Here is a 20,664-nt window from a genome sequence, read left to right as displayed (position 1 = left end):
CATCTAGTGATCCTCTTCCAGTCAGTAATACACGTCTCTAGGGTCTGCGACCTGATAATCACTCTTAAGACATGCTTACAAACACAAGATAGCTGATGAATGGTGAAATGTTATGTTTAAATCTGCCAGTGTGGAAGATACATCAAGATTAGTGGAAAACATGGTTTCTGGTTCTTTTTATAAACCTAAAACATAAGTAATAAAGAATTTAATTTTTTTATTTAGCTAGACGGTAATACTGTAAAAGTTCACAAAAAAGGGGTCTGTGGTTTAACCCAATTTTGATAGATAGACCGCCAGACCAAAAATGAATAATTTATAATTATAACACATAATTGAATTGAGTTTTGGGCCACAGGCATTTGCTTTAACTCTCTTTTGTTCTTTGTGCTACTGGTTATTTTGTATGTGACATTGATAGATTGCTATAGATTCATTTTCAGATAAGCCTTAATGATTTATTGTTAGCTCATATAATCACCTATGAGGAATTATGACCCTTGACCTGCTCTATAACACTGCATTAACCTCTTAAGTTCGATAAGACCGCACATGGAGCACCTTTGTGTCGGGCACCACAACAGTCATCCTTTATTCTGAACATCATCAATCTTTATAAAGACCCTCACTACCCCCCTCCCCTCAGATAAAGTGTATGTGGCACAAAGATTAGCTTCAGTCACAGGTCCTTCTTCTCTTAGTTTAATCTTTTCTTTCAAGTGCTATTAACATCTTTAAAAAAATGAGCGACAAGCTAAATGTAAATGATGACTGATATAACATTTGAATGGACAGATATAACAATGAATTAACATGAAAGGATCCACCTCTCGATTCCTTTTTCCTCTTGAGCTATAATCGTACATGTAGAGATCACAGCAAGTGCAGTCCCATCACACAGACCAAACAAAAGGCAAACATACTTCACCTTTCTCACAAATGACTATACAAAACGTCTTTAAAGATTCCTTAATTTTCCAAAGCTTTCAATTAAGTCCTCAGCAGGTCATCCTGGCCACTCCGAACTCCAAGGTAACCACTGCCGGCTCGCTTTTGGAACCAAATGATCCTGGCAGCTCCCCGTAGCCGTTCTCTGTAGCGCTGCTGCCATCTACAGTCCGTTTTTCATCAGTGCTTGCCGAGACCTCCTCCCTGGCCTCCTCCGCAATCACCTCCTCATCTTCCTCCCGTTGCACCTCCTTCCTGCTGAGAAGAGGAGCTCCCAAGATAAGAGATTGAGGTCGGGGAGGGAGACTGTGCTCTTTTGGAGGCATCTGGGTCTTCAGTGGAGAGGTGCTCACTCCAAACTTCTGCAACTTCTGTGGAAAAAAACAAAATTTCCATTTTTATTATCTTTATCCACTAAAAAAAAGTAAACAAAGTTCTGAGGTAAACTTACAGCCTTTAGGGCTTCCACCGTCCCCTCAAGCTCTCGGTTGCTTTCTTTCAACGTGAGGACTTGTTTGAGAATGGACTGTCGAGGGTGCATGGAACGGTCATACTGGTGGTACAAGTTTCTCCAAAACCTGCAACACAAAAAATGACGGCTGTGTGAAACCTTGCAGTCTAAAGGAGTTGATTTTATAATGCGAGATGGATGGGCATCCCTACTTGAAGTGGTAGGCTTGGGTAGACGGCTCCAAAACCGGGTGCGATTCTGCAAAGCTCGGGCAGTACACGGGGTTCAGGTAATTCTGTTTCTCACTCAGCAGGTGAGCCCAAAGAGAATATGATCTTTCCTTTATCCTGAAATTACACACGCAGTTGAAAAAATACATTTTAGAGATGATGGATGCCAAAGAATCGTAAAACTTTACTGGTTTGTAAACTCACTGAAGGTCCTCTCTCTGTCGCTGGCTGTTCCCGAGGAAATTCCCGAACTGGCAGGAGTGCACATGCTCGTGGATCTGAATGAGGAACCACTCGCTGAACTCGAAGGCTTGAGGAAACTGCTCAGTTAAATGCCACACGCACTCCAAAAACTGGGTGAAGATGGGCGACACCTCTTTAGAGTCACTATATAACTGATCGCACCTGCAGGGAAACAGTCACCATTATTATTCTTCAAAATAAAAAAGGATTGTGAATCTTTCAGAGGAAGTCTGAGATAACATTCCAACCTGTCTGCAAACTTGTGTCCAAAAGAGATCCAGTCTTTCTCAATAAGTACCTAAGAAAAGAAACATAAAAAATATGATGATGTCAGGTTTACTAATACAGCAGCCACATTTATTCATTAGATAGCATCTTACCATAAAGCCTTTAATGGTGCGGTAGTAGGGATCCATCAACAGAGAGCCCAGAGCGCAGACTTGAGCCGTGCGATCCCATCCGTCCGAGCAGTGCACGAGAATACTGGCGCCCTCAACAGTCACGGCCTGTAGCGGCAATAAAAACATTTATGAGACATCATTTGTTTAAAACCAGCAATGCAGAATTGATACCAAACTGAATTTCACCTTGGAAAGAAATATGGCCGCATCCATAATGGCTTTGATGTGACGCAACCATCCGCTGTTTTCCAATCCAACCAGGTAATCAGTCATGGAAAGGGATCGTGTTCCTATCACTACGAGAGACGAGAAAATAAAATGAGCGAGATGTTAACAATACAGGACACCCAAATCTGATTCGTCTCACAGACCTTCCAGGAGTTTCTGTAAACTTCCTCTCATCACATGGATGTTCTCAATGCCGACAAACTGGAAGCGGATATTCGAGTAGTTGTCCTCATTCTCGTAGCCTTTCCCCGCTGCACGATTCGCCAACGCATTCAGCTACCAAAAAAAGGAAACGGGACTAAGTGAACCTGATCTTTCTAGCGAACAAGGGAAACCAAAAACACACAAAAAAGGGCTACCTTAGGCCGCGTGTCCATCACATAGATGCAGCGATTGTTGTGATTGGCCTTACTGATAGCCTGAAGCATGTGCTCATCTTCCAAACAGCGAGCGCTGAAGCCGGAAAGAGGCTGACTGCACCGACACACTGCCGCCTGATCAAAAAAATAAAGAAAAATACAAAAATTGCAATGAGATTTATTTCATTTCTTAGTTGTGTCTAAATATTTCCTCTGGATCCTTACCTTTTTCTCCTGGTAGAAATACGTGAGAACGGGAAAGCGGCCTTTGCTTCTGAACTTTGAGCTTCCGACAATGATGGGTTTACTGGCAGTAACCGGTACATATAAATCTCTGGGATATGTCTTACACACCTAAACACAAAACTCGTAATTGATTTCAATGAAATTACACTAAAATAAAAAACAATTCGCAGTATAAACAATGCGTACACATACGAGACCTGCCTGATGATAATATATAAAACTTACACGCAGTGGCGGCCGGTAACTTCTCTTCCGAGGGGCGCAAATTCAAAAAATGTGTTCGGAGTGTTGTGTATTGCTCATCATTTCAAAATATGTGTTTGTTGTGTCATGTGAACCATGTGCATCATGTGTCTTGTCAAAATATGTGCCCGTTTATGATAAAAGAGACGCTCACGTTCACAAAATACTCGCAAGAGATTAAGCGAGTATCTGGCAAACGCGAGCATCTCTTTTATCTTAAACTCCTTTGAAGCGTCTCCAGCAGGCTCGTATTTTAAGTTTACATGACGCGCCAAACACATATTTTTTTAAAAGACGAGCCACACACGACGGGCTACATACATGTTGTGATGAGTTTCGCATCGTGCACCCTTGAAAAAGAAGTCACCGGCCGCCACAATACCTACGTTAGCCTCTTCAAATTTATGTCTATAACACTTTACAATTTTTCATTGTTGCATTGCAGCTTTATAGTAAATACATGTTACTACAGACATAAGGAAATACTACAAATTATGAAATATAGACTACATATTATTGCCATTATTTTTGCTATAACCGCTATTTTTATTGCACTGTAAAAAAATAATACGCTAGATTTACCTAAAAATATAGTGCATCATTTTTTGCATCTACTTTTTAAAATAAGTTTAACTAGAAATTTTAAGCAATTGCATACATTTTGCAAAAAATGATGCACTATATTTTTAGGTAAACCCAGCCTTTATTTTTTTCAGTGTAGTTACTAGCCATCAGATCAAATGACTAGAAGCAAAACTTGTCTATTTCTTAAAATGGTTTATATGTGACCCTGGACCACAAAACCAATTCAAGAACAATTCAAAGTCGTAGCATGGGTATATTTGTAGCAATAGCCAACAATACATAGTATGGGTCAAAAATGTAATTATCCATTTGTTTTTATATGATGTATAAATCTCAATAAAAAAACCCTTATGACTGGTTTTGTGCCCCAGAGTCACCAATCTGATGTCGTTATCATCATCATTGCAGTAATTTTTCTATTTAGAAACCCATCTTACAGACAATTATTTTAAATTAGTATCGTGTATTATATATATATATATCTAGACTTATTAGCTTTATAAGCAATGTATTTAGATATGTAGCCTACAAAAACATTATGTCCTTTAGTCAACCTTGTGTAATGATTTATTCATTTAGCAATGGTGATACTAAAATAAGAAAACCCACAAGTTCACTTTTAAAATGAATGAATTAACCTTCCCATCATACCTTGTAATCCCTGTTAACATCTGTCAGCTGCCATTGGTCACATGGCACACCCATTCGTTCAAACTCAGCACCGAGGTCTATGAGCTGCCACCCATCCTCTCTCTGTTGGTCATTTTGCTTTGGGTTGTATGAGAATGCGTAGAGATCATCAAAGGACACTGAAGAAATTAATTAATTATTAAACGTCACGAAGGTGATTACAAAAAGTCAAAGCATTCAAATGGCCATCTGGAGTACATACATGTCTCTGACCTCATGCCAACAAAATACGACAACAATATCGCTAACTCTGTGACTTTCAAGAAACTTCTTCTGTCTTTAAAGTGTTTAATAATGAGGGTCGACGTGTCGATTTACCCACCTGGTCTAAGCAGCTTAAGCAGAGAGCTGTAGACATCATGGCAGTCGCGCTCTCGTGGAAAGACAAAGTGTACAACCCGAAAATTACGACACTGAATGAGGAGCGGGCAGCCATTTGTCGTGAGGGACAGCTTCTCCACAGAGGCGATGTGATGATGCAGAATCTAAACACACACAATTATGACGACACATGAACTATAGCGGCCTCAAGTACTTAAATACATTACATTTGATACATACATCTAATCACCTACAAAGTCAAGCCATTTTCAAAGTAACACATGTGATAGTCATTGCGTTAGCTGTCAAACTAAATCTCATTCATTTATAATTTAAAGAAAGATGGCACAAGCTGTTCCCGAAAAAACGTGTCACAAAAATAAATGACATATGGGTGAGTAATTTATTTAAGTGTTCTTTCACTTTAAGATGTGCATTGTGCACATATGTTATTTTTAGGGCTTTGATCAGAGGAATTCAATAGATGCGCACAATTACCTTCTTCAATTAAATACACTGCACTTTTTGGAAGGTCAGAATCTGGGAAGGCATTTAAATGCGCATGTATCTGCATTTTCAACTGGCATCATGACTCAGTGTCCTGTTGTCATAGATTGCTGAAGTGTGCACATAATGCATAATGCATAGGGAACAGAAGGCACTATTGCGTGCACAGAGAAATGTTTTGTCGAAGTGTGGTAAGACACAGATGCAGAATTTATTAAGGTGGGCTCCAGACTTATAAAATCTGAGATAAAGACCCAAAAATCTCACAAACGTCTCCTATAGTCTTTCAAAAAGATCTTGACAATGCTCATATGTGCTAAGTCTGCAATTAAAAGTAAAGATTTTAATATAAACTTTTTTCATTAAGTTTACCACAAAATCCTATAAACTTAGTGGGGCTGAATGATATTGAAGAAAAATGTGATCATTTGATTTACGATATGGTTTAATAATGCTTTAAAAGGAAACTCCACTTTTTTTTGAAATATGCTCATTTTCCAGCTCCCCTAGAGTTAAACATTTGATTTTTACCTTTTTGGAATTCATTCAGCTGATCTCAGAGTCTGGTGCTACAACTTTTAGCATAGCTTAGCATAATCCATTGAATCTGATTAGACCATTAGCATCACGCTAAAAATAACCAAAGAGATTAAATATTTTTCCTATTTAAAACTTGACTCTTCTGTAGTTACATTGTGTACTAAGACAGAAAGAAAATTGAAAGTTGTGATTTTCTAGGCAGATATGGCTAGGAAATATTCTCTCATTCTGACGTAATAATCAATGAGGTTGCTGCCGTAACATGGCCGCAGCAGGCGCAATGATATTACACAGCAGCCGAAAATAGTTCCCCTTAGTAACTTTCAATAGCAGAGGACTATTTCGGGCAATGCCTAATATCATTGCGCCTCCTGCAGCCATGTGACGGCAGCAAAGTCCTTGATTATTATGCCAGAATGAGAATATAGTTCCTAGCCATATCTGCCTAGAAAATTGCAACTTTTAATTTTCTGTTGGTCTTAGTACACAATGTAACTACAGAAGAGTCAAGTTTTAAACAGGAAAAATATGGAAATTCTTTTATTATTTTTGAGCGCGATGCTAACGGTCTAATCAGATTCAATGGATTGTGCTAAGCTATGCTAAAAGTGACCTGGAGATCAGCTGAATGGATTCCATAACTGTAAAAATCAAATGTTTAACTCTAGAGGAGCTGGAAAATGAGCATATTAAAAAAAAAAAGTGGAGTGTCCCTTTAAGTTTGTGAATGCTTTTTTAAGAAAAAATTATTTTTTTATACAACCAACATACATGTTTCACATTCTGTCTGAGACAAAGAAATGACTCTCGTTGTAGCGCCAGTCTCTCTGCTTTCGGCATAAACTACTTAAAACTTTGACCTTATGTAACTTTAGAAGTATTACAATCATTCAGTTATTGCATTTCGCACCCCTAGCAAGCGCAAATAAAACAAGTTTATTATAATAAATTAATTCTATGAAGTATCCTCTGATTTCTGACCTGCTTTTTGCGTGGGAAAGATGTTAAGATGATGTTCATCAGCTGTTATTAACATCATGTTTACACACTTAGACAGACAGACCACCAAACTTTAAACATGGCAGACGATTTCTTCAAGTATGTGGGTCATTGGTATTCATGTCTTCTCATGGCCTTCCCTACGCCCTCTTATTCACTTAGCCTCCAGGTTTCCACAGCAACAATGTCATCAGCCAACGTGAGAAGCTAGTACCTCATTCTCATAGTCTAACTCATTATAATCCAGTTAACAAACAGGGTGACTTCATGGTATCGGATATTGACTGTCACAAGAAGTCACTGCTAAATATAGATGCAAACAGGGTTTTGAAAGGATGTTCATACCCATATCTCTTGGGCACTGGTTGAATTACTCTCTGCAAAGATCAGATGTGTGGCTGTCAGATGCAGGGTTCCTGTAGTGGACTTGTTGTTAAAGCGATCCAGCAGCTTCACCTGTTCTACCTGTAAAGTAAACATTATGCATTTCTTTTATTGTGAAATTGTATCATTACTATGACTATGAAATATGTTGAATTGTGGAAAATTACAAAAATTACAATAATACAGGAAAAGGTTTAAATGGCACAGATAAGGTTACATTATTAAACAATAATTAAAGACAATATATGTTTTAATGAATTAACTAACCAATACAAACTTAACTAAATCTTAATATGTGGTCCTGTAGGTTAATAGTAAAGCATTGCGTATGATTTGGTTTGATTCCCAGGGAACACGTCACATACTGATTAAAAAGTTTATCTTGAATCTACTGTAAAATCCATAAATGTAAGTACCTGTATGTTAATGCAAACGTATTATGCATGACATATTTGTACCTAATTAACAATAAACGGTGCTTCATGGGTGTAGCATTGCATGCCTATGTTGACTCACTATTAAAAGTTATACCATTGGTGTTAATGGCTTGTATTATATGCTAATAATAACACTGTGGAAAGGCATAGATAAAGCATATAATGTGACCCTGTCCTTGAAGACCCAGCTAGTCTATTTTTCTGTATATATCATCCTAAATAATGCAATGAACATTGGGTCTCATTCATGAAACACGAGCATAACGAATTTTTGTGTAAATCGTTCGTAAAGTCCTTTTGGCGTACATTTTCGGATTCATGAAAATGTTCGTATTTTCCAAATGTTAGTTGGTACGAAAGAAATCTACACCTGCTCCCAGCCACGCGTAAATTGTGTGTTTAACATCCGAACGTTTTGCTCATCAATAAGGCTGTATTTTAATTCACCGTAATCATGTACATATTACACAGCATTTTGTAAAAAATATTATACAGTAATTATATACGTTTTTTCTTTTAACTTTTATGATAAGCTCCAGTAATAGCATCTGCAAACGGAACACTTTAATCAAATAAATTATTGATTTCAATAGGGCTGGGCAAACGAAATTGTTAAGGAAATTGTTTCCTATAAAATGGCCAAAATCAGGCATAACACATTTACGATGGCTAATATATAGATTTGGCAGAGCGCTGCGCAAAAGGCGTATTTTTAGAGACCGCGCAGACTTACTTGCCGAGAATGAAGACTGGTTAATTAGTCGTTTCATGCTACCCAGACCAGTTCTTTTGTGAAAAGTTAAATCTGCTCAAATGTAAACTGCTTGTGTATTTCCTCTAAATCCGTCCCATGTACGACTGATTGGAATTCATTAACAAATACACACATTTAACTATCAAATCTGACGTTTACGAAGTATTCGTGAATCAGGAGGAGAGTTTTCGGGAAGGTCTGTTTACGTGCAAATCACTCACATATTTACTCATATATTTACGAATGTTTCATGAATGAGACCCATTATGTGAAAAAGTAAGCTTGCTATCTTTAATATTGACTGAGTAAAGTTTGAAATCAATGAGTGATATTAAAGGCGGGGCGGGGTGCATGATCTCTGAAAGCCAATGTTGATATTTGAAATCACCTAAACAAACACGCCCCTACCCCAATAGAATCTGGACCTTCTTTCGATAGACCCTCCCCACACACACACACACACACATTCGCAACTGCTGATTGGCTATAAGTGTGTTTTGGTACTCGGCCCGACTGCTAACATTTTTCAAAAATCATGCACCCCGCCTTTAATCATTGGTGCTCCAAATCTCATAATTAGACTAGTGTGGATTTGTAGACACATTTTGCCAAGTATATCACCCCTATTTACAGAACACATACAGAGATATTCACTTATATTATCCAAAAACTGCTGTATATTACACACAATTATGACTCTCTCTGTCTCCTAGCAACCAGTCTATGCAAAGCTACACTTCCTGTGACCGCAGAATAAAATCAGCAGTTTCACAAAAACAAACCATACGGAAGACTTTTAGAGGAAACTTTGGTTTGGTGAGGTTATTTCAGACAACAACAGTTCATAGAAACTGGTCTATAAAAGAAAAGAAGTAAGAAAGAACATGTGTAGTACAAGCAGACTTCTATAGATTTCTAACTATAGAGGTTTTAATGATTAGTTCATTTTTATAATAAGTGAAAGGCCACAAAGATTAAGACCAAACAAATATCAATAACTACCAATAGTTGCGTTTTATTACATCACTCTGGTCTAATCAGATCACATAAAAACGCAGAACCAGCCTCTAAAAGGCCCAAAGCTGCACGACAATAAATCCATCTGAAATCTTAGTCAAAATGTCATCGGATATTAAAACAAACATCTGTGTAGATCACTGGTAACAAATTCATGCGTGAAACACAGAGATACGTCCAAATGAGTTTTACAAGACCATATGACACCAAAATAAACATCGACAGGCATCTGCTTCCACTTCAAGTTTAAAGCACGTATTATTATTTTTCAATACGCAGTATATATATATATACACCAAGTATATATATATTACGTTCACAATGAATTTGCAGGTGACAAGTGTTTGTGACTTTTGAGTCTTAACTGATCATGTCATAGCAGAGTAGATCTCGCAACATTTGCTCATTGAGTTTCTACCTTTGGCGTGCGGATGTGCTCCATGATGCCGCTGTTTTGGCGCGTTCGGCACAAGGAACGGGTGACAATCTCCGAAACAGATGCGTTTACACATCGGATGATTAAATGAATGATAAATCCGTTTCCATTTGATGCCACGTTCAAAATATCATATCTTCCACTAGCGGCTAACAGCTTCTTTACTGCTGTACTCTGCACTTCCTGCTTGGGGCGTGACTGCGTGGAAAACAGACCGGTGAATTCTGGGATATGTAGTTTTATGACGTGTATGGTATGGTTTCGTTTGAATTATTTTTCTCTTTTAGAATATTAAAAAATAATACATGTACATCTAACGTTACTTGTTGTGCTATGATACGATATTTTATGCATCTTGAATTATACTATATTATTAATGATAGTTGTGTCGTATTTTAAAAAGTAAGCAAAAATCAAATAAAAACTTTAACCGTAACGATATTTGGAAAAAAAAATAAGAAGTTTGATTTTGGGTAGCTAAACCTTTGAAATAAAATCCACCAAAACCAAGATATGAGGACAAATACATCAGGGTAACGTTACATAAATAATAATACTGTTTATTATTATATGAATACTGTTGTCATTTTTACGGTTTAACTAAATAAAACATTTGTTACGGGAAAAACAAAATAAAGTAAAAAAGTGAATGATCTCCACAGAAAAATACGTTCACAAATAAAAACGTGCCTGCATGCAATTTCCAGGTCGATAGGTGGCGATACATCGCAACAAATATGATTTGAATTTTACTGTAACACTAAGGTAGCTGAAGAAGAAATTGTGCGCGGAAACAATAAGGGTAAAAATATGAGCAGCAATTCGAAACCCAGAAAACATTAAAAATAATAATAATAAACCAATTTATTTTATATTGTATGACAGTTTTACTCTCTAAAGCCTTATCATTGCGACTGCTTCAGTTAATATGCTATAGTCGTAAGCAGCGTGTTTAAGGGCCTCCACGAGGTCTGATCCGCTCGGTTCTTATTATTTCGTTTCGGAAACTACAGTCCAAAATGTCCTCATTTAACTTTGGGGCAAGCACCCTCGGGTCCACCAACACCGGCGGAGCATTTTCACTTGGAGCTGCGACGAGGTAACTGTATGAGGAAACAGCAGATTATCCAGTTTAGTTTCACTTTGTGTTACTGTTGAAAAACTATACCGTTTGTAATAAATTCTAGCTGAAACTATAAATTGTAATTTTTCTATTACAAATGCCTTTATGACCAATAAGTTGTTTACCATTACAACCACTACAAAATGTCCTCATGTAGTTTGTTTTGTTGGTTCTCATCTGCCAAATATCATCCCACACATAACCAGTAGAGACCCACAGAGAACATAATAGTGTTGATTAAAACCAATACAATTCCCATTGTAAACTTTAACTCGTGGTAATTTTAGTGATGGTTTCTTTTGTATTTGCAGCAGCGCACTGTCTAAATGATGAACCTGTTCAATTTTGAAGTAAAATTTTTGTACCTTATTTCCAGTACCCCAGCAGGCACTGGATTCGCAATTGGAGGTTTTGGCCCAACGGCTTCCACAATGGCGACCACCAGTACCACCTCAACACTAGGCTTAGGGTCCAGTTTGTTTGCGCAGAAACCAACAACTGGATTTTCTTTTAACACACCTGCCTCAGGTACACGTGTTGTTAAATAAATGAAATACTATTATTTTATAATACAAGTGTGTTTATTTTATTTTATGCAATTATAACTAACAACCATTTATCATTTATAGCAGCTGCTGCATCTACTGGGCTTACATTAGGTAAACATTTTTTCAATTTTTTGTGTTTGCATTGTCACAACCATTACTTTAAATTAAACTACACTGTGTTTTTTGTGTGTGTTTTCATGCTCTCAGGGAGTCTTACAACTTCAACCCCCTCAACCACTGGGTTCAGCCTAGCATTCGGAAAGCCTGCGGCCTCAGCTACGCCCTTCTCAATGACCACCACAACCTCTGCACCAACAGGCGCAGGCTTGACTCTGGGATCTGTCCTGACCTCCACAGCTCCTCAGACCAGCTCTACCGGCTTCTCCCTTAACATGGGAGCCACAGCCACCACCTCCTCTGCTCCTGGCTCTGGTTTCTCCTTTGGTTCCAGTCTCTTCTCTAATCCTGCTGCTACAGGTCAACTTCTTGTCACTCAACGATTATGTTTAAAGGAGTATATTACCCAAAAATTAAAATTAGCCCATGTTTTATTTTCCACTTAAGCCATCCTAGGTGTATATGACTTTAGCCGTCTGAGTAATATTTTAAGCTTTGTAATGGATTTGGAAAGTGCCCCTTTTTTAGCTGCAAGGAGTGCATAAAAACTAGTCCATGTGGTTATTAGCGATGGGTGTTTGTAAGGAACAAAATTAATATTTCAAATCTTAATAAACTGTGATTACTAAATTTCAGCAACACCATGTATATTCACGAAAGATTCAAGGTCAGGTGGAAGCTTGACCCCTGGCCCAACATAACAAAAAACTATTTCTTCACTTCAATAGACATTTAACCATATAAATTAGTTTTTGACGAATGGATACGCGTTTGGGAGTTTTAAAATGGGGCACTATTCAATGCATTACAAAGCCAAGATTAAGTAATATAACTCTGACTGTGTTCGACCATAGACTGTAAAAAAAAAATGGACGACGCCTGTTCGCTCCCTTCCATTGGTGAAAAGTGAAGCCGCCAGTGTCCCGATATGGCGCTGACATCTTGGGTCTTGAGTCTGCGCAGTAGCGATTTCGGGACCAGTCATGCGCAGTAGTGAGCAGGAAGTAAAACCGCGAAATCAAGACCCCGTCCTCGCTCTCGCAGAATGCGCATATCACACGATATCACAGCTGTCAATCATGACGTGACACCACCGTTTTTATATCATTAAATAACTAACTAAACACAAACTTATTTTAAAAACAAACATTTGAATTTACATCAGTGTGATAAAAACTACAATAAATGACAGAAACCAGGTTCGGAAAAAAAATAATTGAAGTGTAATTAATTTTTTTAGTTGGTCTCAAGTCCCATTGAATAACATGGGGAGGCGGGGTTTATGACCTATACTGGGACCGGTCACTGGGGGGCGATCGAGACGTTTTGGCTTCACTTTTCAGGGCTTGTGCGGCACACTTGTGTTCGACTAAAAGACGAAAGTCATAGGCTGTGTCCGAAATAGCTCCATACACCCTTAAAGTGATAGTTAACCCAAAAATGAAAATAATGTCATTAATTACTCACCCTCATGTTGTTCCAAACTCGTAAGACCTCCGTTCATCTTCGGAATACAGTTTAAGTGGTTTAAGATTTAGTCCGAGAGCTGTTGTGAACCACATGCACGAGACTGAAGTCACGTGACTGCAGTGACGCGGCTGACATGTTATCCTCAGACATGTTTGCAAAGTTTTTTTTTCAAGCGTGCGTCTCCCTCAGACTGTAAACGAAGCTTGGGCGCACACACAAAAATGCTGGGGTGCACCAGATAACACGTCAGCCACATCGTACGTCAGCCGCGTCACTGCAGTCATGTGACCTTAGTCATGAATGACTGTACAACGGATATACACACTCAATGGCTAGCCGCTACACATTCACTGTGAGGCGCATGCCAAGTGAACTCCTGCATCATGACACAAGATGGCGCCCGCATAGTGTCCGAATTCACCCACTCGTTTTCATTCACTCTTTCAAGTGGACTATATTAGCAAACTAATGTAGGGAATAGGAAGTGAGGGTATAGGGGGCTATCTCGGACACAGCCATATACATCTAGGGTGGCTTGAGGGTAAGTAAAATGTGGGCTCAGTTTGAGGTGAACTTTTTCTTTAAGTCTTATGTTCAAGCATAGGTGTGATTATTATTTTACTGTGTTTATTATTTTACTTAATGTAATTTGTTGTAATACAGGTTTTGGACAGTCTACTCTTGGTGGTGGTTTAAGTCTGGGCGGTTTGGTCTCTACTTCTGTTGCGGCCAGCTCTGCTCCTGTGCCCAGTATTGGTCTGGGTGGTGTTGACTTCAGCACTTCTTCCGAAAAGAATAATGACAAGTCATCCAGCACCAGACCAGAGTATGAAACACTGCTTTAAACCACTTCTGATGTAGAAGAAATATAATTTTACAAACTATTTAATTTGTAAGATTGTTTAATAAAGTTTTGTTCTTTGTTTACAGGGATAGTAAAGCTCTTAGGGATGAAAACTTACCAGTTCAGATATGTCAAGATGTGGATAATTTTCAGTAAGTGCTGTTCTTTATTAACTTAATTATACTGTTTTATTAGACCACATATATGTACCACATTCAGATTTTTGTAAAATATCTAGACTGCACTTTTCTATAAAGAAATTGAATGTTAACATCATCAATCATGCTTAAAAATATAAAAAAATTCATCCAAAGTTGATTTGAAGCTAAGAAATTTAGCAAAATTCAACATGAGGTTGAGTAACGTTGATGTTCCTTTAATATTTGTCTTGATGTATCTCCACAGGAAGTTTGTCAAGGAACAGAAGCAAGTGCAAGAGGAGATCAGTCGGATGTCCTCTAAAGCCATTTTCAAAGCGCAGGAGGACATCAAGACTCTTAAACAGCTTGTGTCTGTCTGTGCCAGTGGCCTGCAGAGAAATTCCCTCTCTATAGACAAACTGAAAATGGAAACTTCTCAGGTTAGACCGAAAGTCTCTGAATCCTTCCCACACCCAATGGTTCAATGAAACGTCATTATAAACATGCAAACCACGTTTTTTTTCAAGCAGGAATTGAAAAATGCAGAAATTGCTCTACGCACCCAGAAGACTCCTCCTGGACTCCAACATGAGAATATGGCCCCATCCGAGTGAGCAAATTTTATTAACCTATTGTTCTTTTCTTTTTTTCTTAAAGGGACACTCCACTTTTTAAAAAAATATACTCATTTTCCAGCTCCCCTAGAGTGAAACATTTGATGTTTACCGTTTTGGAATCCATTCAGCCGATTCAGTACCACTTTTAGCATAGCGTAGCACAATCCATTGAATCTGATTAGACCATTAGCATCGCGCTAAAAAATAACCAAAGAGTTTCAATATTTTTCCTATTTAAAACTTGACTCTTCTGTAGTTACATCGTCTACTAAGACTGACAGAAAATAAAAAGTTGAGATTTTCTAGGCAGATATGGCTATGAACTATACTCTCATTCTGGCGTAATAATCAAGGACTTTGCAGCCGTGACATGGCTGCAGGAGGCGCAATGATATTACGCACTGCCCGAAAATAGTCCCCTGCCATTGAAAGATACTAAGGGGACTATTTTCGGCTGCTGCGTAATATCATTGTGCCTCTTGCAGCCATGTCATAGCTGCAAAGTCTTTGATTATTACGCCAGAATGAGAGTATAGTTCCTAGCCATATCTGCCTAGAAAATCACAACTTTAAATTTTCCGTCGCTCTTAGTACACGATGTAACTACAGAAGAATCAAGTTTTAAATAGGAAAAGCATGGAAACTCTTTGGTTATTTTTAGCGCGATGCTAATGGTCTAATCAGATTCAATGGATTATGCTAAGCTAGGCTAAAAGTGGTAGCGCAGACCCGGACATCAGCTGAATGGATTCCAAAACGGTAAAATCAAATGTTTAACTCTAGGGGAGCTGGAAAATGGGCCTATTTTTTAAAAAGTGGAATATCCCTTTAACTGAAGAGTAAGCAGAAATTCTGTAACAGTAGACAAAGTCTGTTTATAAACTAGAAAAGTTGCTTACTGGCATCTGTCTCTCTCGCTGTAGTTATTTCAGAGATCTGGTGGAGCAGTTCGAGGTGCAGTTACAGCAGTACCGTCAGCAAATCGAAGAACTGGAGAATCATTTGACCACACAAAGCAGTGGCTCCCACATCACCCCTCAAGGTTTTTAAATTAACATCCTGTCAAACAAATAAAAAGCTTTACTTTGGCTCATGGGTATGATGGTCTGTCAGTCTCCTGATGTTGTTTATTTTGTAGATCTGTCCATGGCCATGCAGAAGCTCTACCAGACGTTTGTTGCCCTTGCTGCACAGTTGCAGGGAGTTCATGAGAATGTAAAAGTAAGTCATCTCAAGTTTTTGGGTAACATCTTCCGAATAAATGAAATAATGTCACCATGCCTGTAAAATCCAGGTTGGAGTCTTATCATGAGATTAGGAGCATCAAACTGTGCTGACCTTCTTTTGTTTCCCGTAGACCCTAAAGCATCAGTACCTGAACTACAGGCGAGTCTTCCTCGAGGACTCCACCGACGTGTTCGAGTCGAGACGCACAGCCTATAAGAAGTGGCAGAGCAATCCGCACGTCACCACGGGCCCCGCCCCTTTCGGCAGCGTTCCCAACGCCGCAGCCGTTGCCATGGCTGCCACTCTCTCTCAACAACAGCAGCCGGCTCCAGGTCTGACCGCCTTCAAGTTTTAGACCTCTAGACTGATAACATGATGAGGAAAATGATAAATAAGGCAGACAGAGAATAAACCGAAAATTCAGTCAGTGCCACGTCTGTTTTTACTTTCGGTTCTTTTGATTTCTTTAACTTCGTCTCTTATGGAGATAAGGAGAAACAGGGTTCTCTAACATTTTGGTTATGTGACTACATGTGCCAACTAGCGTATTTGCTGACTGTCACACCCAGAAACGTCTTATAATGCTGATATTGGCCGGATATGTAGGGCACATTTCAGGTCAAGTCAAGGTTTTCATTAACGCGTCTTGATTGAAGTGATCTGTTGGGAGGGGCCACCTATTTTGGCTCCTGTTTTGATTGGCTTTTTAATGCCAAACGTAGGGTTGGATCTCTGACTCTGATATAACAACAGCACTAATGTAGCGGTCACTAATTAAAGTAGCCATATACTTTAAAATAGACTTTCATTCACTAAGATCGTGATACACGCACAAACTAAACGTGTTCACTTTTCTTATACACACAGTCAGCCAAACATTTGGTTTTTTAAAGTGCCAACTTCTGTAAATTTGCTGAGGCTTTCTAAGCAATATGTTGTCTTAACTGTAGGTGGATTCTGTTAGGGATGAATGTGCCTCAGGTATGCTTGGGGACAATATCATGCCTCAGGACAGGAAGTTCAGTTTTCCAGATATTCAGTGGCTGCTAGCGGGTATTTCATTTGATGCCATGCATATACAAGTTACCTTACTGCTTGTTGGGAACCACCATAATCGCTTGTTTGACAGTGCCATTTTTCTTTTTTCTCCTTGGATCCTTTACACCTCAACCGCTGTCAGTTTGTGTACTTTTATCATACATTAATCCGGATCTTCAGCGTACAACAGGCTTGTCAATGGCTGGTTGGGTTGGCATACATTTATGTATTTATATATAGGAAGCGTGTAAGCTACTGACTTGAAGGTTGTACTCATTATGGTCATTTACTGTCTCATATTAGGCATATCCCAGTGAATATGAGACTAGTTGTGTGTCTATACCTCCATCCGTCAGTAACCATGGTTGCATTTGTGGTTTCCATGGAGATGAGCAGGCGATGACAGCAGGTTGGAGGTGTGGGAAATGGTGTTAGTTTTCTCAATCGTACTAGTTCTCGGTCTACACACATGAATCCTCACGTATTGTTGGTTTTTGTGATGCAATAGATGAAAGTTGATTTGAAAAGGGCTTTGATAGTGTGATTGACTATTTGTCAAAATTACGAATTTTCAACTTGATTGTTCTGCGTTCGTTTGGCATCTCGTTGATTTCCAGTATTTATCTTTTTTTACAGTACTACTACAATATTTTTTAGGATGGATTGTGCCGTCGTGCCTAAGAAAGTCTGGGCTGTTGTGGGTGCTTTTGCATATTAAATAAACTGTAAATATGTAGTGCGCTAAACCAATAGCATGGCTTATTTAGTTGCACAGAATATATACACATACACTTGCTAGTTGGGAGAATAATTCATTAGCAATGGCATTTGCTACACTGCAGGATCTGCTAAAAAAGAAATTTGTACACATCAATTATTAGGATATTTTATTTTTCAAGGGCTACAGTGTTTCAATCTTTAGTTTGAGTACACATGCTGCTTTAACGGACTGTTGTGGGTCCATTGTGAAGGATTGTGCCAAACTTTAGTATACTACTCAAACTACTTTACTATACAAATGTGAATGCAGTGTTTGTGATTTTTAGCTTTTTGGTGGCTCAAAGCTGCTAATTCATGCTTGAATTGATCTTTTTCTGCTATGGCTGTTTGCATATTGCATAATATAAAAAAAACTTTCCCTTTCAGTAAAGGTCTTTATGATGGCTGTAATACCTCACAGATGTATGCATTAAAACAGCCACGCGCAATCACTTATCTAGTTAGTATGGGACATTACGGAACAGTGTAGTAGACCATTGCAAATATCTAATATTTGCTTTGCCTTTAATCAACTACTATATAAACGAATGGTTTTATTGCATGTCATGCTTTTAGAAATGTGTGGCTTTTGTGTGTTGGTACAAAGCTCTTATGCAGAATGTCTGTTAATATAGACACGTCTGATTTTTTACATTACCATTCCTTGGAACACATATGGGGCTTAGTGTTTTAGTTGTAAGTCAATTCTGAAATCTAACTTATAATTACATTTTTTTATGTTCAGATGATGCTTGTGATGCATATATAATGGTGTGCCTTTTGATACAGCTTTTATTTTAATCATTGTTTGAAGTGAATTTTTGGCACAGGTTGGCTTCAATCTTAAATCGTTTTGAACCGTGTTTAATGCCATTACTACTAGGAATCGGTTTTTCCAAATGTTTGTCATGTTTAATGTCATTTGAATTGCTTTACATTGACAATAAATCAGTTTTTCTAAAGAAAAGCCCTTGTCTTTGTTTCTTTTTGACTGATAATTCAGATTTTTTAATTAATTGGATTAAAAGATCTTTGAGATCCTGATTTATTTTTAATATTTCATCTTTGTTAATAACAATCAAATTTAAATACAATTTTAAACAGCTAAAAGGAAACAAGACACGAGCACGCTATATGCATTTAGCATTAGCAGGTCAATATAATAGTTACAGCAACTTTTTAAAAGCTTTTCCTTTAAAAACTCAAAAACTAGAAATTAGTAAGATAATGTGGCGAGATAAGTTAAAACAGAAAGTAGACCAAAATTTTAGTGCATATTTTATTAAATTTGCTCCTTATATTTGCGCTAAATACAACATCATGAAGGATTACTCAATTTTATAATAAATCCAGATAATTTACTCATCCCCATGTCATCCAAAATGTTGATGTCTTTCGAGAAGTCGAGAAGAAATTCAGTTTTTTTTTTTAAGAATAACATTTCAGGATTTTTCTCAATTAAAAAGACTTATTGAACCCCAACAGTTTACAGTTTAAATGCAGTTTAAAACTGCAGTTTCAACGCTGATTCAAATGGCTCTAAACAATAGCAAAACGATTTTAATTTCGGCAGGAATTTTTTTTACTTTTAAACCACAACTTCTTGTCTTGCACCAGCCATGTGACGCGCCAGCGTAAAGCGTCATAACGTCAAAAGGTCACATTGCAAGTGTGGAGAAAGAGGAGCGTTTTGACGGTGTTGTAATCATACTAATCATACTAATTAATGTCTTTGTGTCAGTTTATAGTTTAAATTGTTTTTACATATGTGACCTTTCGACGTGCTTACGCAATTACGTACAGTCGCGCTGGCGCGTCACACAGCTGGTGAAAGACAAGAAGTTGTGGTTTAAAAGTAAAAAAAATTCTTGCAGAAAATGACAATCGTTTTGCTAGGATTGTTTTGAGCCATTTGAATCGTTTTGCTAGATAAGACCCTTATGCCTTGGGATCATTTTGAGACCTTTGAATCTAAGTTAAAACTGCAATTTTAAACCGTAAGCTGTTGGGGTCCACTTAAGTCTATTAAGTTGAGAAAAATCCTGAAATGTTTACCTCCAAAAAAAGATTTTCTTCTCAACTAAACAAAGAAAGACATCAACATTTTGGATGAAATGGAGGTGAGTAAATTATTAGGATTTTTTTATAGAAAGTAGAGTAATTCTTTAATGAGTAACCTTATGATAGTATATTTATAAATTATATATATGTTATAAGACACTTGATATGATTTAAAACACTCATTTACTCCTTAGTCAAGACTCAATAGTCAGTAAGAGCTGCGTTTAAAATGCATTATGACCATGAGCTTCTCATTAGCCTGTGTTTTATCAACCATTAAGTTTGCATCTAATTATATGGGATAGGGTCTTATGAGCTACAGTACATTGTGCATGAGAGTAAGTTCCTCTGCTCTTTCTCTCTATCCCAGGAGCACAAGCGCCTGGCTTAGGGGCCAGTTTTGGCACTTCCTTTTCATCGGGTATTGGCAGTAGCATGGGCTCATCCAGCCTTGGAGGTACATCCTATAATATACCCCTCCTCTTACTTTTTTAGATTCTTTTTTTCTTAATTTTGAAAAATAAAAAAGCTTTATTTTGTAGTAGTTATTATCCCTTCTTCCAATCCACAATTTTTCTTTGTTTTCTAATATATAAATGTAACTCATCATTACTACCGTCATTCCCCTGCCCTGTACAAAAGAGATTGCCCCTGTCCCAAATGGCACCCTACACACTTACGGTTTTCCTTTAAGAAGTGCA

General features: G+C 37.9%; 2 protein-coding genes across 10 annotated transcripts in view; one reads left to right on the top strand and one right to left on the bottom strand.

Moving 5' to 3' along the window:
• nup58 (nucleoporin 58) overlaps positions 1–20,664 on the top strand; it is a 33,281-nt gene that overhangs the window by 10,990 nt on the left and 1,627 nt on the right. For 2 of the 9 annotated variants that reach the window (XM_065258332.2, XM_065258333.2), the window contains 11 exons: positions 11,519–11,670; positions 11,772–11,801; positions 11,898–12,167; positions 13,941–14,103; positions 14,208–14,273; positions 14,527–14,701; positions 14,792–14,871; positions 15,802–15,920; positions 16,017–16,099; positions 16,236–16,437; positions 20,334–20,420. In XM_065258332.2, coding sequence (XP_065114404.1) covers positions 11,519–11,670; positions 11,772–11,801; positions 11,898–12,167; positions 13,941–14,103; positions 14,208–14,273; positions 14,527–14,701; positions 14,792–14,871; positions 15,802–15,920; positions 16,017–16,099; positions 16,236–16,437; positions 20,334–20,420 — 1,427 coding nt within the window. Of the gene's footprint in view, positions 1–7,329; positions 7,464–7,724; positions 7,784–10,755; positions 11,119–11,518; positions 11,671–11,771; positions 11,802–11,897; positions 12,168–13,940; positions 14,104–14,207; positions 14,274–14,526; positions 14,702–14,791; positions 14,872–15,801; positions 15,921–16,016; positions 16,100–16,235; positions 16,438–20,333; positions 20,421–20,664 lie in introns of those variants that run through there. The other 7 variants (XM_073813119.1, XM_065258335.1, XM_073813120.1 and 4 more) reach the window with 7 other exon arrangements.
• mtmr6 (myotubularin related protein 6) lies at positions 203–10,230 on the bottom strand. Its single transcript, XM_065258328.2, has 14 exons — positions 10,002–10,230; positions 7,337–7,456; positions 4,947–5,109; positions 4,586–4,743; positions 3,086–3,214; positions 2,861–2,995; positions 2,645–2,777; positions 2,460–2,569; positions 2,253–2,378; positions 2,121–2,170; positions 1,834–2,034; positions 1,612–1,746; positions 1,400–1,526; positions 203–1,319 (listed from the first exon to the last, which is right to left on the bottom strand). The coding sequence occupies exons 1-14, from the start codon at positions 10,023–10,025 to the stop codon at positions 999–1,001; spliced, it is 1,932 nt and encodes a 643-aa protein (XP_065114400.1). The 5' UTR covers positions 10,026–10,230; the 3' UTR covers positions 203–998.

The sequence above is a fragment of the Paramisgurnus dabryanus genome, chromosome 22 (assembly GCF_030506205.2).
Source record: "Paramisgurnus dabryanus chromosome 22, PD_genome_1.1, whole genome shotgun sequence".
NCBI lineage: Eukaryota > Metazoa > Chordata > Actinopteri > Cypriniformes > Cobitidae > Paramisgurnus > Paramisgurnus dabryanus.
Note: the sequence above shows the minus strand (reverse complement) of the source record. Positions and strands in the feature narration are given on the sequence as shown.